Source organism: Myotis daubentonii, chromosome 13, assembly GCF_963259705.1.
Source record: "Myotis daubentonii chromosome 13, mMyoDau2.1, whole genome shotgun sequence".
NCBI lineage: Eukaryota > Metazoa > Chordata > Mammalia > Chiroptera > Vespertilionidae > Myotis > Myotis daubentonii.
In genome coordinates, this window is record NC_081852.1 from 5,148,551 (window position 1) to 5,161,538 (window position 12,988).

General features: G+C 39.9%; 1 protein-coding gene across 1 annotated transcript in view; it reads right to left on the reverse strand.

Annotated features, from left to right (window-relative positions):
• Positions 1–12,988, reverse strand: part of GLUD1 (glutamate dehydrogenase 1) — a 37,686-nt gene that overhangs the window by 17,768 nt on the left and 6,930 nt on the right. The window contains exons 2-5 of the mRNA XM_059662058.1: positions 7,721–7,801; positions 6,717–6,772; positions 5,923–5,986; positions 893–987 (exon numbers count right to left, since the gene is read on the reverse strand). Coding sequence (XP_059518041.1) covers positions 893–987; positions 5,923–5,986; positions 6,717–6,772; positions 7,721–7,801 — 296 coding nt within the window. The remainder of the gene's footprint in view (positions 1–892; positions 988–5,922; positions 5,987–6,716; positions 6,773–7,720; positions 7,802–12,988) is intronic.

Here is a 12,988-nt window from a genome sequence, read left to right on the forward strand (position 1 = left end):
TGAACACCTTGTTACACGTAGCCTTGCAGGTAGTAGGTGCTCCACATATTTTAAGTGAATGTCTTTTCCTTAAATATTTGTTTTTCAGGGCTTAATCCCTTTCAAGGACATAAAGTTAGTTTTCTTCTCAGGTTCTGTATCAGTGGCATCACTTCTGCTCAAGTCCTTCTGGTTCTCTCTGACTCGACATGGTCTTTTTCCTTGACTCCACGCGTCCTATCCGGTCTTGCCAAACTGATGTCTGCCAGGTGCCAGTGCTGCCCCCAGCCCTGTGCAGGAGGGTCTCCCTCTGCTGGTGCAGCCTGACACCGCCTGCAGCCCTCCCCCAGGGACAGTCAGCATCAAAGGCTCCATCTGACCAGCGGGGAGAACAAAACTCCAGGGTCTCATAGTTTTGTCCTAGTCCATGTTACTATTCCCTCTCTCACAACCTTTCTAAATATGCCTTCTCCTCAGACCATCTGAGCTCTGCTCCAACTCCCCAAACCTCCCGCTGTCTAAATTCCACCCATTTACAAGTTCTAACCTAAATACCACTCCCAGGAAGCCTTGTTTCAGAAACCACAGCTCTCTGTCCTTGCACCCACTATCTCCACACCTTATTTGCTTACGTCTCAATTTGCCTCAGTAGGAAGGTGTGTCACCCAGTAGTTGATCCCTCTCTGAGGGCACCATCCCGGCATCCAGGATAGGGAGGCATATAAGGCAAAAAGCTCAATCCATGTTCCCTACATTTATGATTTAAGACTAGAGACCGAAGTAAAATCACATGCAAATCAAGGTATGATTAAAGGGGAGGAGAAAAGCCGGGCGAATTCTCCGTTGTCACGTAGAACAACTTGTTCTTTCTTGTAGGCGGCAAATGAAGCCCCGGGGCCTCGGGGGTACTCACATAGTGCCCGATGGTGCTGGCATAGGTGTCTGCAATCCAGGACATCTCTCGCTCGCCCGTGCTCATGTCTGGGGCAGGCACGTCAATGCCCGGACCTGGGGGCACAGGGAAAAGCATTGCACCAGTCTCGAAGATAAACTCATCTCAAACACGAAGGCCTTGCAATTCTCTAACAGAGCTGCCGTGGCTAGGGAACTTCAGATTCCACTTAGGAAATGAAGTCATGGCGATATTTACTGAACGTTTCACTACCAAATTTATACACACACAATGTTACACGGAAATTCCTTCCGCTGGCATTTAGGTGCAGTATAAGCCACTCAATAGGCTTCTGTACGTGCAGGCATTGGCAAATCAGTCCGGTCTTGGGATCTCAGTTCCTTAAACTGTAGCCAGATAGTAACGCCATCGGCTCTGATGAAGAGGGCTGTTGTGGGCAGAGAGTACTTGTGTGTGAGAGAGCACGGTACCATACCTTACTCAGGTGTAAGATCTCCGCTAATAGAAGGAGGAAAAAGGACATTGCTAAAGCAGTTATGTTAAGCCCACATTACTTTACACATGATGGAATGCTGCTCTGACCTATTCAAAGCTTACTTGGTGTACATAAAGTTTTAGGCCTTGGCTTTTAATTCCTCAGATCACAGTAAACAAAAATAACAAGTTAGCTCAAAAGCGGCAATAGGTATCAATGACTATAAACAGTGAAATTCAGATAAAAATGTGTTGCCCGGCTGGCATGGCTCAGTGGTTGAGCGTCGACCTATGAAGTAGGAGGTCATGGTTCAATTCCCAGTTAGGGCACATGCCTGGGTTTCGGGCTCGATCCCCAGTGGGGGACGTGCAGAAAGCAGCCAATCAATGATTCTCTCTCATAATTGATGTTTCTCTCTCCCTCTCCCTTCCTCTCTGAAATCAAATAAAATACATTAAAAAAAATGTGTTAAATGATGTCACTCAAATATGTAAAGGCAGAAATATGTAGAAATACTTCTACCAAAGAAAGTGAGAATAAAAGGATGATCTATGCCCATGTAAATGACTTAGCACCATCACCAAAACAGACATGAAAAAAAATGCAGGTTTCATACACCATGTATATGTTCCTATGTACATATATCTCTCTATGTCTCTATGTATAATATCTATGCACAAACTCATATGCATACATGTGTATAGAGTTTGGAAACATATGCACAAACTTGCTCACTCTTTGGATGTCATTTTTATATACTGAATAATAAAAACCCATTGTCCCCAAGAAACCAGAAACACCAATCAGAAAGGATATATGCACCCCTATGTTCATAGCAGCACAATTTACAATGGCTAAGATTTGGAAACAGCCTAAGTGCCCATCAGCAGATGAGTGGATTAAAAAACTGTAGTACATCTATCTACACAATGAAATACTATGCCGCTATAAAAAAGAAGGAACTTTTACCATTTGCAACAGCATGGATAGAACTAGAGAGCATTATGCTAAGTGAAATAAGCCAGTCGGAGAAAGATAAATATCACAGGATCTCACTCATAATCTCACTCATGTGGGATATAATGATCAACATAATTTGATGAACAAAAATAGATACAGAGACAAATGGCAGGGGAGGGGGTTAGAGAGCAACCAAAGGACTTGCATGCATGCACATTAGCATAACCAATGGACACAGACACTGGGGCAGTGGGGGCTTCCCCGGGTGGGAATGGCTGGAGGGTGGGTGGGGGAGGGGCAATGGGGGAAAAAGGAGACATATGTAAAACTTTAGACAATAAAAACAAAACTAAACAAAAAACTAGTCTTTATAAAAAGAAAAACACAACTTAAAAAATGGTTAAACTGCTTGGCCGGCATGGCTCAGTGGTTGAGTGTCAACCTATGAACCAAGAGGTCACAGTTCGATTCCCAGTCAGAGTACATGCCCTGGTTGTGGGCTTGATCCCCAGAGTGGGGGGTGCAGGACGCAGGCGATCAATGACTCTCTCTCATCGTTGATGTTTCTCTCTCTCTACCTCTCCCTTCCTCTCTGAAATCAATTAAAAACATATTTTTAAAAAATGGTTAAACTATTAAGTCTCTCCAAAATGAAGATCATTCTAAGAATTGTATTCAAGTTCTTTCTATAATTTTTACTTTTAAACCAGCAATAGAAGGTACATTTTAAGGTTCTACATTTCAGGGGCCAAGGTCCTAGACACTGCACTGCTTTGTACAAGTTAGGATGCAATGGACAAAAACTGGCATAAGACAACTTTGAATGGCCACGGTTTACTTCCCTCACTCTGCCCTCCTCCCCAACTCAATCTGGAACTCTATGCCCTGGTAGCTTTTTGAAGGCATCTTATAAAGCTCATGAACTGTAACTGTCCAAACCTACCCTCGCCCCACACGACTCTCATGCTTGGAAGGAGTAACGTTATATTCTAGCCTCATCCTCTGACAAAAGGGCACTAACGGGAACATTAGGTTACTGCAAGGGTATTTTTTTTTTACAAAGTAAAGGTTGTAAACTTAACAGTTTATAAAGAGGATATCTAAATTCATACAATTAACAGCCTATTTCACAAACTAAAAAAATATAGAAGAGGAAAGAATACTTCTTGACTTATTCTATTAGTCACTACTATCTGATATCAAAGACTTCACAAGAGCCCTAGTTGGTTTGGCTCTGTGGATAGAGCGCCGGCCTATGGACTGAAGGGTTCTGGGTTCGATTCTGGTCAAGGACACATACCTCAGTTGTACACTTGATCCCCAGCCCTGGTCGGGGCAAGTGCTCCGACAACCAATCTATGTGTCTCTTATACTGACTGGTGTTTCTCTCTGTCTCTCCTCCTCCCTTCCACTCTCTCTAAAAATATCTTTGGGTGAGGATTAACAACAATAATAAAAGACCTCACAAGAATCCTGCAGACTAATATTCCTTAGAATATCAAAAAGAATAAAAAACTTATGAATAAACTTCTAAAAGGTAGTTTAAGACTTGTACTCTGAAAACTATAAAATATCACTGAAAGAAATCAAACACCTAAACAAGTGGAAAAATATTCAGTGTTCATGGACTGGAAGACTTGATATGGTTTTGACAGCAACACTCCACTGTTTTCAGATTCAATGCTATCCCTCACAGCATCCCAGCTGACTTTTTTTTGCATAAATTGTAAAGCTCATCCAATGTGAGAGGGCCAGGACTCAGACTCAGGTTAAAATTGCAACCTGAAACTGTGGAGAGGGAAGTCAGAAAAGAAGAGAAATAACAAATTCCACAGGTTTTCCCAGGACTCGTTCTGTGCCCTGGAGGGAAGGCGAGAAATCCTGCTTCCATCTTAAGCTACGAAGCTTGCTAGCCCAGAGGTCCGGGTTGGTTGCACTGTGGGTTAATAGGGAATGAGGCTTTTGCACAAAGAAGTCAAATTGCTAGTACTTAAGCTTTCAGTGTTTCAAGGAATCACTTTTTAACCTTTGGAACTATAAGATACTTGTCAATATAGAGAAAATTAAGTTGAATAAACTCTGGATAATGGGCAATAACTACAACTTAATAAAGTATAATATAACTCAAGACTATTAAATACTTCTGAGATTTCAGAGAAGAGGAAATGACACAAAAAATTCTGAATACTACCAATTGGCTGAACATGACTCAATTCACAAATCTCAGGATGAGTAGGCACTCCTGTGCAGGAGGCAGTCAGCTCACTAACTCGTGTAAGCCCACAGTGGTGTTCAAGAAGAGGAGGCATGCCAAGAATCCAAATGCCTTTAAAATACATTCAAGATAGGTCAAATCTAGTCAAGTTCTAGTATGATCTACACTAATTTTTATTAGTTTATTTAAGTCATACCCTTCTTCCCCCTTGCCCCCCTAAAAAATAGGGCCAATTTCACAATAGGGATATCTTAAGTTCATAGGAATTTATGAACAGAGGGGGGAATATTGGGGAGAAAACCACAGGGACAGGAATAGAGAAAAAGTAGATCTTTCCTGTTAGTCTTCTTTAGTTTGACTTTGTTGAAAAGGCAAACATTCTAGTAAGTAATTTGATTTTATTAAAACAAATGAGAACATTTCTAGAACAAGAAATATAGACTCAGTGCTTGCTAATTAAAGATTGAATATTCATATATCACAGAAAAGAATATTCCTATTTCTCAAAAAGAACATATGACACAGGTAATTATTAGTATGATCTAAAACAGTGATGGCGAACCTACGACACGCGTGTCAGAGGTGACACGCGAACTCATTTTTTTGGTTGATTTTTTTTTTGTTAAATGGCATTTAAATATATACAATAAATATCAAAAATATAAATCTTTGTTTTACTATGGTTGCAAATATCAAAAAATTTCTATGTGACACGGCACCAGAGTCAAGTTAGGGTTTTTCAAAATGCTGACATGCCGAGCTCAAAAGGTTCGCCATCACTGATCTAAAACATCAACCAAATGAGGATCAGTACCTTCAGAAATTTAGTCTGGCAAAAGCTCCCAGGAACAAACAAAAGAATGACAGGAGCCCTCAAAATCAGCCAGTGGCAGCAGGGAGCCACCAGTGTGAGCCTCCCGTCTCGGCCTGGCCACTGCTTTGAAGGCACAGGCATGCTTAAGCCTCCAATTTCAAAAGGCACCAGATTTTTCACTGCTATCAGGGTTACTACTGTAAAACTGCCTTTTACAGATGTGAAAATCTTTATAATACAGGTATTATTTAGTTCCTAAAAATATGGCCCCAGTGTTTCTGGAAGTTACAACAGACTGTGAAATGCTGTTAGAGGACCAGAACCCTTCACTGTGTCCAAGGAGAAGGGATGGAGTAGCCTCTCCTGGTGTCCAAAGTGCACTCTGGGAACTGGAATTTCCTACGAGAGACGTGTCATAAAGAGGCCTGGGTATCTCACCATATTCCTCACAGAACCCATCTCTCTCTCAAAGTAAAAAGGGAGCCCTTCCATGCACCGGTTCAAATTAAGACAATTACTTTTGAGATGGCCCCGTTCTATGTGGAAACCTCCATGGCAACACATACCAATAAAGCCCTTCTTTGCCAGTTCCATGGTGAACCTCCTTGTGATCTTTTCCAACTCATTATCCTGTAAAGAGAAAAACCAAAAACAATGAAAAAGACTTTGATAGGAAAGCCACCTGTAGAAAAGCTAGCTGCATCATATTTTCTACTTATAGGACATTTTCATATAGCTTCTTGTTTATTTTTTTCAGAACAACTCATAAAGTAGGCATTTTAAAGATAAAGAAATGAGAGATCAGAAATTAGGTTATACAAATAATAGAAGTAGGGCTCAAATCCTAGTTCCTGTTCTCTTTATGAATATAAAATCATATCAGCACTCCCTATGGTCTATTTTCATTTAAAGGGCAAATTTTTAAAAGAATAAAATCACATATTTATTATGTTTGTGTACAGATGTTAATTTGGTACTATAAAAAGCATAACAACAACTAACTTAATTATCTTGGAACTCAGCATAAACAGTAAGATTTTTGATCAGATTAGGTAAGATATTTGTCACTAGAATCTTGAGATCCTGATACACAAATCTCAGATCATAGTAATTTATAAATATAAGTGCCTAAGAATATGAAGGCATTAATTACCTTTTAACCAAGTATGAAAACTGACATTAAGCAGATGACCTTTTATATGGCAAACACTCAATGAGTTATTTACTTGCTTTTCCACTCCTTTTAAAAGGGACAGAGACCATCAACCTCACTGGTATTGGGGGAGGGGGGCATAGTCACCTAGTAATTTCAAGTCCTTTGCCAATGCACCACATGCACAGATGTCATGGTGATACTTACGGAATAGTTCTTGGGGTTGATCTTAACACCAGCTTTGGCACCCCCAAATGGCACATCTGAAATAGAAGGCTGAAGGTTGTTATTCCAAAGAAAGGATAACAAACTTAGAAAGGAAGAAAGCACTATGCAACATTACATAGATGTGCATGATTTAAGCTTTAATTTCAGAAAATTCAAGCAATAAGCCCATATTGACCTCTTCTAAAATGTTGCACTTTAAAATTCTAGTGAACAGAAATTATAAACCCAGGCAAGTTACAATGCATACTTAATCAGTGTGCTTGACTATTTCTGAAAGCAAATAGCATACTTATTTTCCTTCTGCTCTTATGCACTAGATTATATGGAAAGGGCCTTAAACAAAGGTCTATACTTAAAGAAAATCCAATTAGATGGTATAAAAAGTTCCCCATTTGAAAACAGGTTAAATCTAGCCCTGGCCGGTGGTGGCTCTATTGGTTGAATGTCGCCCCATGTACTAAAAGGTTGCCAGTTTGATTCCGGTCAGGGCACATGCCCAGGTTGTGGTGTGTATGGGAGGCAACTGATCAATGTTTATCTTTCTCTCTTTCCCTCTAAAATCAATTTTAAAAACATTAAAAAAGACTAAATCTTGCCCTAACCGGTTTGGCTCACTGGATAGAGCGTCGGCCTGCTGACTGAAAGGTCCCAGGTTTGATTCCGGTCAAGGGCATGTACCTTGGTTGTGGGCACATCTCCAGTAGGGGGTGTGCAGGAGGCAGCTGATTGATGTTTCTCATTGATGTTTCTAACTCTCTATCCCTCTCCCTTCCTCTCTGTAAAAATCAATAAAAATATATATATATAAAAAGACTAAATCTTAATTAAGACTAATTAAAAAATGATGTGAGCCTTAAACTGTGAAACAAAAAAAAAATCAGTTCTGATAACATATATTTCTCCAACATCTTAAAAGTAACCTTGTAAATAAACATATTTCCCTAAAGAGCTCTCATTAGGTAACAACAAAAGAGATCACTTACCAACCACTGCGCACTTGTATGTCATCAGAGAAGCCAAAGCCTTCACTTCATCTACACTCACATCAGTGCTGTAACGAATACCTGTGGTGTTTAAAAAAAGGGAGGGGAGTGAGAAAGAAAGGAATGCATTTAGAACATCCTAACAGGTTAAAAAAATAATGCTACAAATAGAAAATGTCCCCCCTTTTTACATTTTACACCCTGGTTATTTCCAAGAAGCTAACGATGAAGAGTCAATATGAAAAGCCCGAGAGAAAGCTGCGAAGTCGACACCCAGAAACCACTCCAGGATGAGCACTGACTTGGGGTTTAAGCATTCTGATAAAAAGAAAAAGACTGGTGTTGAAGCCCCTTTTGCTCTCTGGCAGGAGAAGCTAAGAGCATCAAAGAGAGTTCCTGGGGATTATGAGAGGAGTAAGAACCTGTCCTTCAGTGACTGAGAATCCAGTAAGAAGTAATAGTAGCTATGATTTCACAAGAAAGAGATTACCTTCAAATAAATGATTTTTACACTTTTAGGAATGCAACTAACTCAAAGTTTTATTTTATTTTACTTTTTGGTTTGGGTGATTTGGTAGTGGGGAGTTCAAGGAATTTGCTTTCTGACGAAATAAAGATATGGGCAAATGGATAGTCAACAAGTACGACAGATCCAACTTCGATATCAGGAGGCTAAATAGAGGTTTTAGCTCCAAATGGGTATATTCAGAGAACCTTCCTCTACTCACCCACTGCCAGCCTCTCTTAACCAAGAAATGAGAGAGCTGAGAAAGCCATTTCTCCTTCCTGGGAAAAGCAATTCTTTTCACTCTTTCTGCAAGGATGGGTGGGTGGCCAACCAGATAGGCAACTTTAAGTCTTAATGTCCCTGTATTTAGAAGCATAGGTGTTTGGTAGAGGGGACACAGAAGTTGGGTATGCCCACTACTTAGGTTTTAGGAGTCTTGATCAATCACCCTTCTAAGTTGTGTAGGGTTAAGCCATGTTGTGCACTCCATAGTCCACTGCTTCTTTACCCCAGGGAAGGCCTGAGTGTCTGCGCACTGGTTGGGGCTCCCTGACACTGCGTGTGTTTGTGCATCATCAAGGGTGTCTGGATGAAGCTGGGTACAACTTCCACTGAGAGGCACAGGAAATGGGGGCCCAAGGACATCTCAAAGAATTCTGGGGAAAAAGAATTCCAGATAGAAATATATAATATCTAATGAACTGGCAGTTTAAGGAAACTTCCCTTGTCATTTTTAAAAGCTAGTTTCTTATGTCTCAGAAAACATCTATTTATACATAAATTATGTTTTAAGATAATTTTATCTATTGTGTATGTGATCATAAACAGCAAATTCTGAAGCTGAACATGTGTCTGTGGCTTATCAGAAAAATAAAATGATTACATTTAGAGAGGTGGCCTCTTAGAATCTTACATAGAATGGGTTCTCAGAACATCTGTGGAATAAACTTGTTATTAAGATCTAAGACTGAGAAATAACAGGTGTATTATTATTTTTTAGCAAATAGCCAATGTCTGCACAGCCTGCTTCCTTCCCCATTTCTCAAGTCCCTGTTACACTTTTCATTCCAAGAAGCCCCCCCGACCATCCTATTTAATAGCACCTCTTCCACACCCCCGCTTTCTAGCCCCTTCTATCTTACTTTATGTTTTACCACTGACTTTGTTATCTATGTGTTGACCTCCTGGCTTGCCCATGAAGACTGCTTTATTTACTGCTTTAATTCCTGATGTTTCATACAGGAAATGGCATGTATTAGACACTCAAACACATGTTGAATAATATATGAATATTTCTTGACACTTAAAACTTAAGGTGGAAAGAGAAAAGCCAGGGCCACTAAATTCTGATATACATGTAAGTTCTACATAATTCACCCAAAGTGCAAAGACTAAAAAGTATTGAAAAGCTAAAGTACTAGCACCTAAAATATACTACAGACAAAAACAATAAAATTTGTAATATTAAGACCAAGTATTTGCATTGAGGCCTGTGCAGGTTCCAACCAGTCCATGGTTTGGAGTTGTTATCTTCCTCATAAAGCAAAGTAGAGGGGTTATCTTCTGGGAAGACCAAGTTGTCTCCTCCAAGCCTCTACATAGAAAAACAAAACAACACAACCCAAGTATCGTGTCTTTCAATGACATGAGGAAATGGTGTTAGGCCAGGGGCCTGGCTTGGATGCAGTGTCCAGCACCTCCTAAGCAGGGCCCAGCGGCCGGGCCGGGAGCACCTGCTCACCTGGGGAGGTGCGAGCGCTGCTCCTCCGCTTCGTGTCAGGGTTGCACAGGACAATGCCTGTGAGGCTTAAGGAACCTTGATTTCCTTTTTTCTCAAGATAAATTCATGGGATAGTAAAACAGTTTACTATTAGTTAGTATTCCTCCTATTCCCCATAAAGCACGTTTTTCATTACCTTTAGAGCCCATGGAAGTAGTCACTAAGTCATTTTAATTTTGCTTGCTGTCTTAACATGTTGCGGACCAGTAGTTTTATTGCTAGCTTTACTCAGTGGCCAGATAAGTTTCCATTGAACGAGTACAAAAAACGTTTTAAAATTAAATACCTATGCATTTTGAAGTTATTTATTACATGTTCTTACAAGCTAATGTCTTTTTAAAGTATGATACTTTGTAAAACACTGTGTAATATGCAGTGAGAATTCTCATGATCCATCTGCAATGTGTTAAGTGGGGGAAAATGTTACTTTCCCTTACTCAGTGTTTATAATTAATATATTCACCAGGAAACAAAATGTCTTGAAATACTAATACTCATAAGTCAGAGGCATCCCTTGTATTTTGAGTTATGTCTCCCCACTTTTACGAAAGACCTACCCCAGTACCTGTTTAGATTAACAGAAAGAAATCCAAAGAAATTTTCACTTTTACGAAAAAACTGAAAAATGTTCAGCATGTTTTGTAATGAGCTGCTACAGGGCAGCACACACCCAGAGCAGTGAGTGGCACTGCGTTTAATATGTTAGTGTTATTTAGGTTTTATGTGTTATTTGGTCTGTCTGTTATTTTTTTGGGTCTGGGAGTGCTCAAATTTTCCCCCATATAAATTAATGGGGAAATTAATGGTAATTGTTTCTTCGATTTACACCATTTCGGCTTATAAAAGGTTTCATAGGAACACTATTTTTTTTGATAGCTTTTGGAGAGCAGGTGAAACTTGTCTTATAGACATAAATGTTAATTAGAAACTAGACCTCTCCTTCTACAAAAGGGTGTAAATAAAATGTCTAATTCATTGCAAAAGTCCTGGAATGATGAGTCAGAAACTGTGCATGTATAACAAAAAACATGTTTCCAATGGTTAGAACACAGGAACTCTGGTTTGTAAAGTGCAATTTTCTTCCCTAGCCACACCCATTTAGAGATTTCAATGGCAAGACTTGGAAGAAGTAGCTGCATCAGTTACGTGCCCCCACAGCCTTTTCTGCAGGAGCTGTCAGGAAAGAGGAAGCGTGCTGGGCCAACATGGGTGGACTCAGAGGCCAATGCAGGGGGCACTGCCTGGGCTAAAGAAGAAACCGGTTTTCAACTAATCTGTGGCATATAAATGTTTTTATTTCTGGAACGTGGAAGATATGCTAGTAAAAGTTACTTAAACTGTTAATCTGAAAAACACAAAGTCTCAAAGTACCTTAAATAAAATACTCTGTAGCAATACTTGAGACAAAACAAACTCCAGTAATAAAGGAGTTACATGCAGAGAAGCTAGTTGCTCTTCCTCCTCTGGGATTGGAAACCAAAGACAATTACTAAAAATATATTGTCACCTGAAAATTCTTAACTATATTTTGCTGGACACTAAGAATGTGACTGCAAAAAGATACACTCCACTGAGATTGTAAATTCAATGGATTAGCAGAACTGGACTACTAAAGGGCAAAATGATACGACACATACTTCGAAGTTCTGCAAGAAAGGGAAAACCTAGCATTTTTGGATGCCTAATACCTCAATACTCAATTTGAAGACAAAGCTGTTCAATATGCACATACATACAAGAGAGCCAGAAAACCTTAAAATATTTCAAACCAAAATAAACCAAGGAGGTCATATTTGCAGTCTGAATATTCTCACTTTTTATAAAACCACGCCTTTCCTCCTGTTGGGGTAGGAAGTGTGGCAGAGAAGGCTAAAGGTGAGAAAGGTGAGCAGGACCACCCTAGCTTGGGCCTGTGGACTGAAGGGTCTTGGGTTCTGGTCAAGGACTTGTAGGCTCCATCCCCATCCCAGTGGGGGCACATGTTGTAGGCAGTCAATCCAATCGATGTCTCTCTCTCCCTTCCTTCCGCTCTCTAAAAATCAATGGGGGAAAAATGTCCTGGGGTAAGGATTAACAACAAAAAATTGAGCAGGACCAAACAAAGATCATATGGGGCACAGGGACATAAATGAGAAAGGAGAAAAATCTTATTCTAGAAATGGAAAGTAAATTCTGTGTTTTGGCATCCTAGTCTTACTAGTACAGCACTGTTTGTCAGCCTCTGTTGACACCAGCATTAGGAATGTGTGGGAAGAAATCAGCTGAGTCTTGAACAGGGCTGGCATTTTCAATGAGAAGCTGGCTAAACTAGAAAGCAAATGGGGTGATTACGCAGGTGTGGACCACAGGACTTCTATCATTAGAAATGGGTCTAAAATCAAGGACAACTTTCTGATGGATAGCAGAGTAATCTGTGCTTTCAATTCAAAGAAACTAAAGAAAAACCACCCATGGCAATGTTTATTATTTATCAAGCTTGGAAAGTTGGAGGATGGGCTGGTGATGGGAACTTTGAAATCATCCCTTTCATTCAAGAGAACTTAGCTGTTTTGAGCTAACTGGTATGCAGATGTCTCAGAAGAACAGTAATGAAATGCATACCAGTTAGCTCAAAATAGCCAATTTCTACACACAGCACAAAGCATTTCTGCCTTTTAACTTACTTACCAAAGATATTTCTTACTAACCTCAAGAGCCTAACCACTGGTGTGCACTAAGTTTTTCTAGGACAATTAAAAATCAAGAACAAAAACTAGCTGAAGTTGCTATGGTGATGAAGAAAACACCAGCTTGAAAGAGTCAGTGAAAACCACAACTTGAATTGGCCCCAGGGTTTCCCTTTTGCTAGTTAACACAAAACCAGAACATACAAAAAAGCTCCTAGCGACCAAATCACCATTGTTTCTTATGCTGAATCACTAAACACATTCATGAAAATTCAAAAGGTTTTTAAATTATGTGAACCTGTATCTTTTAACAG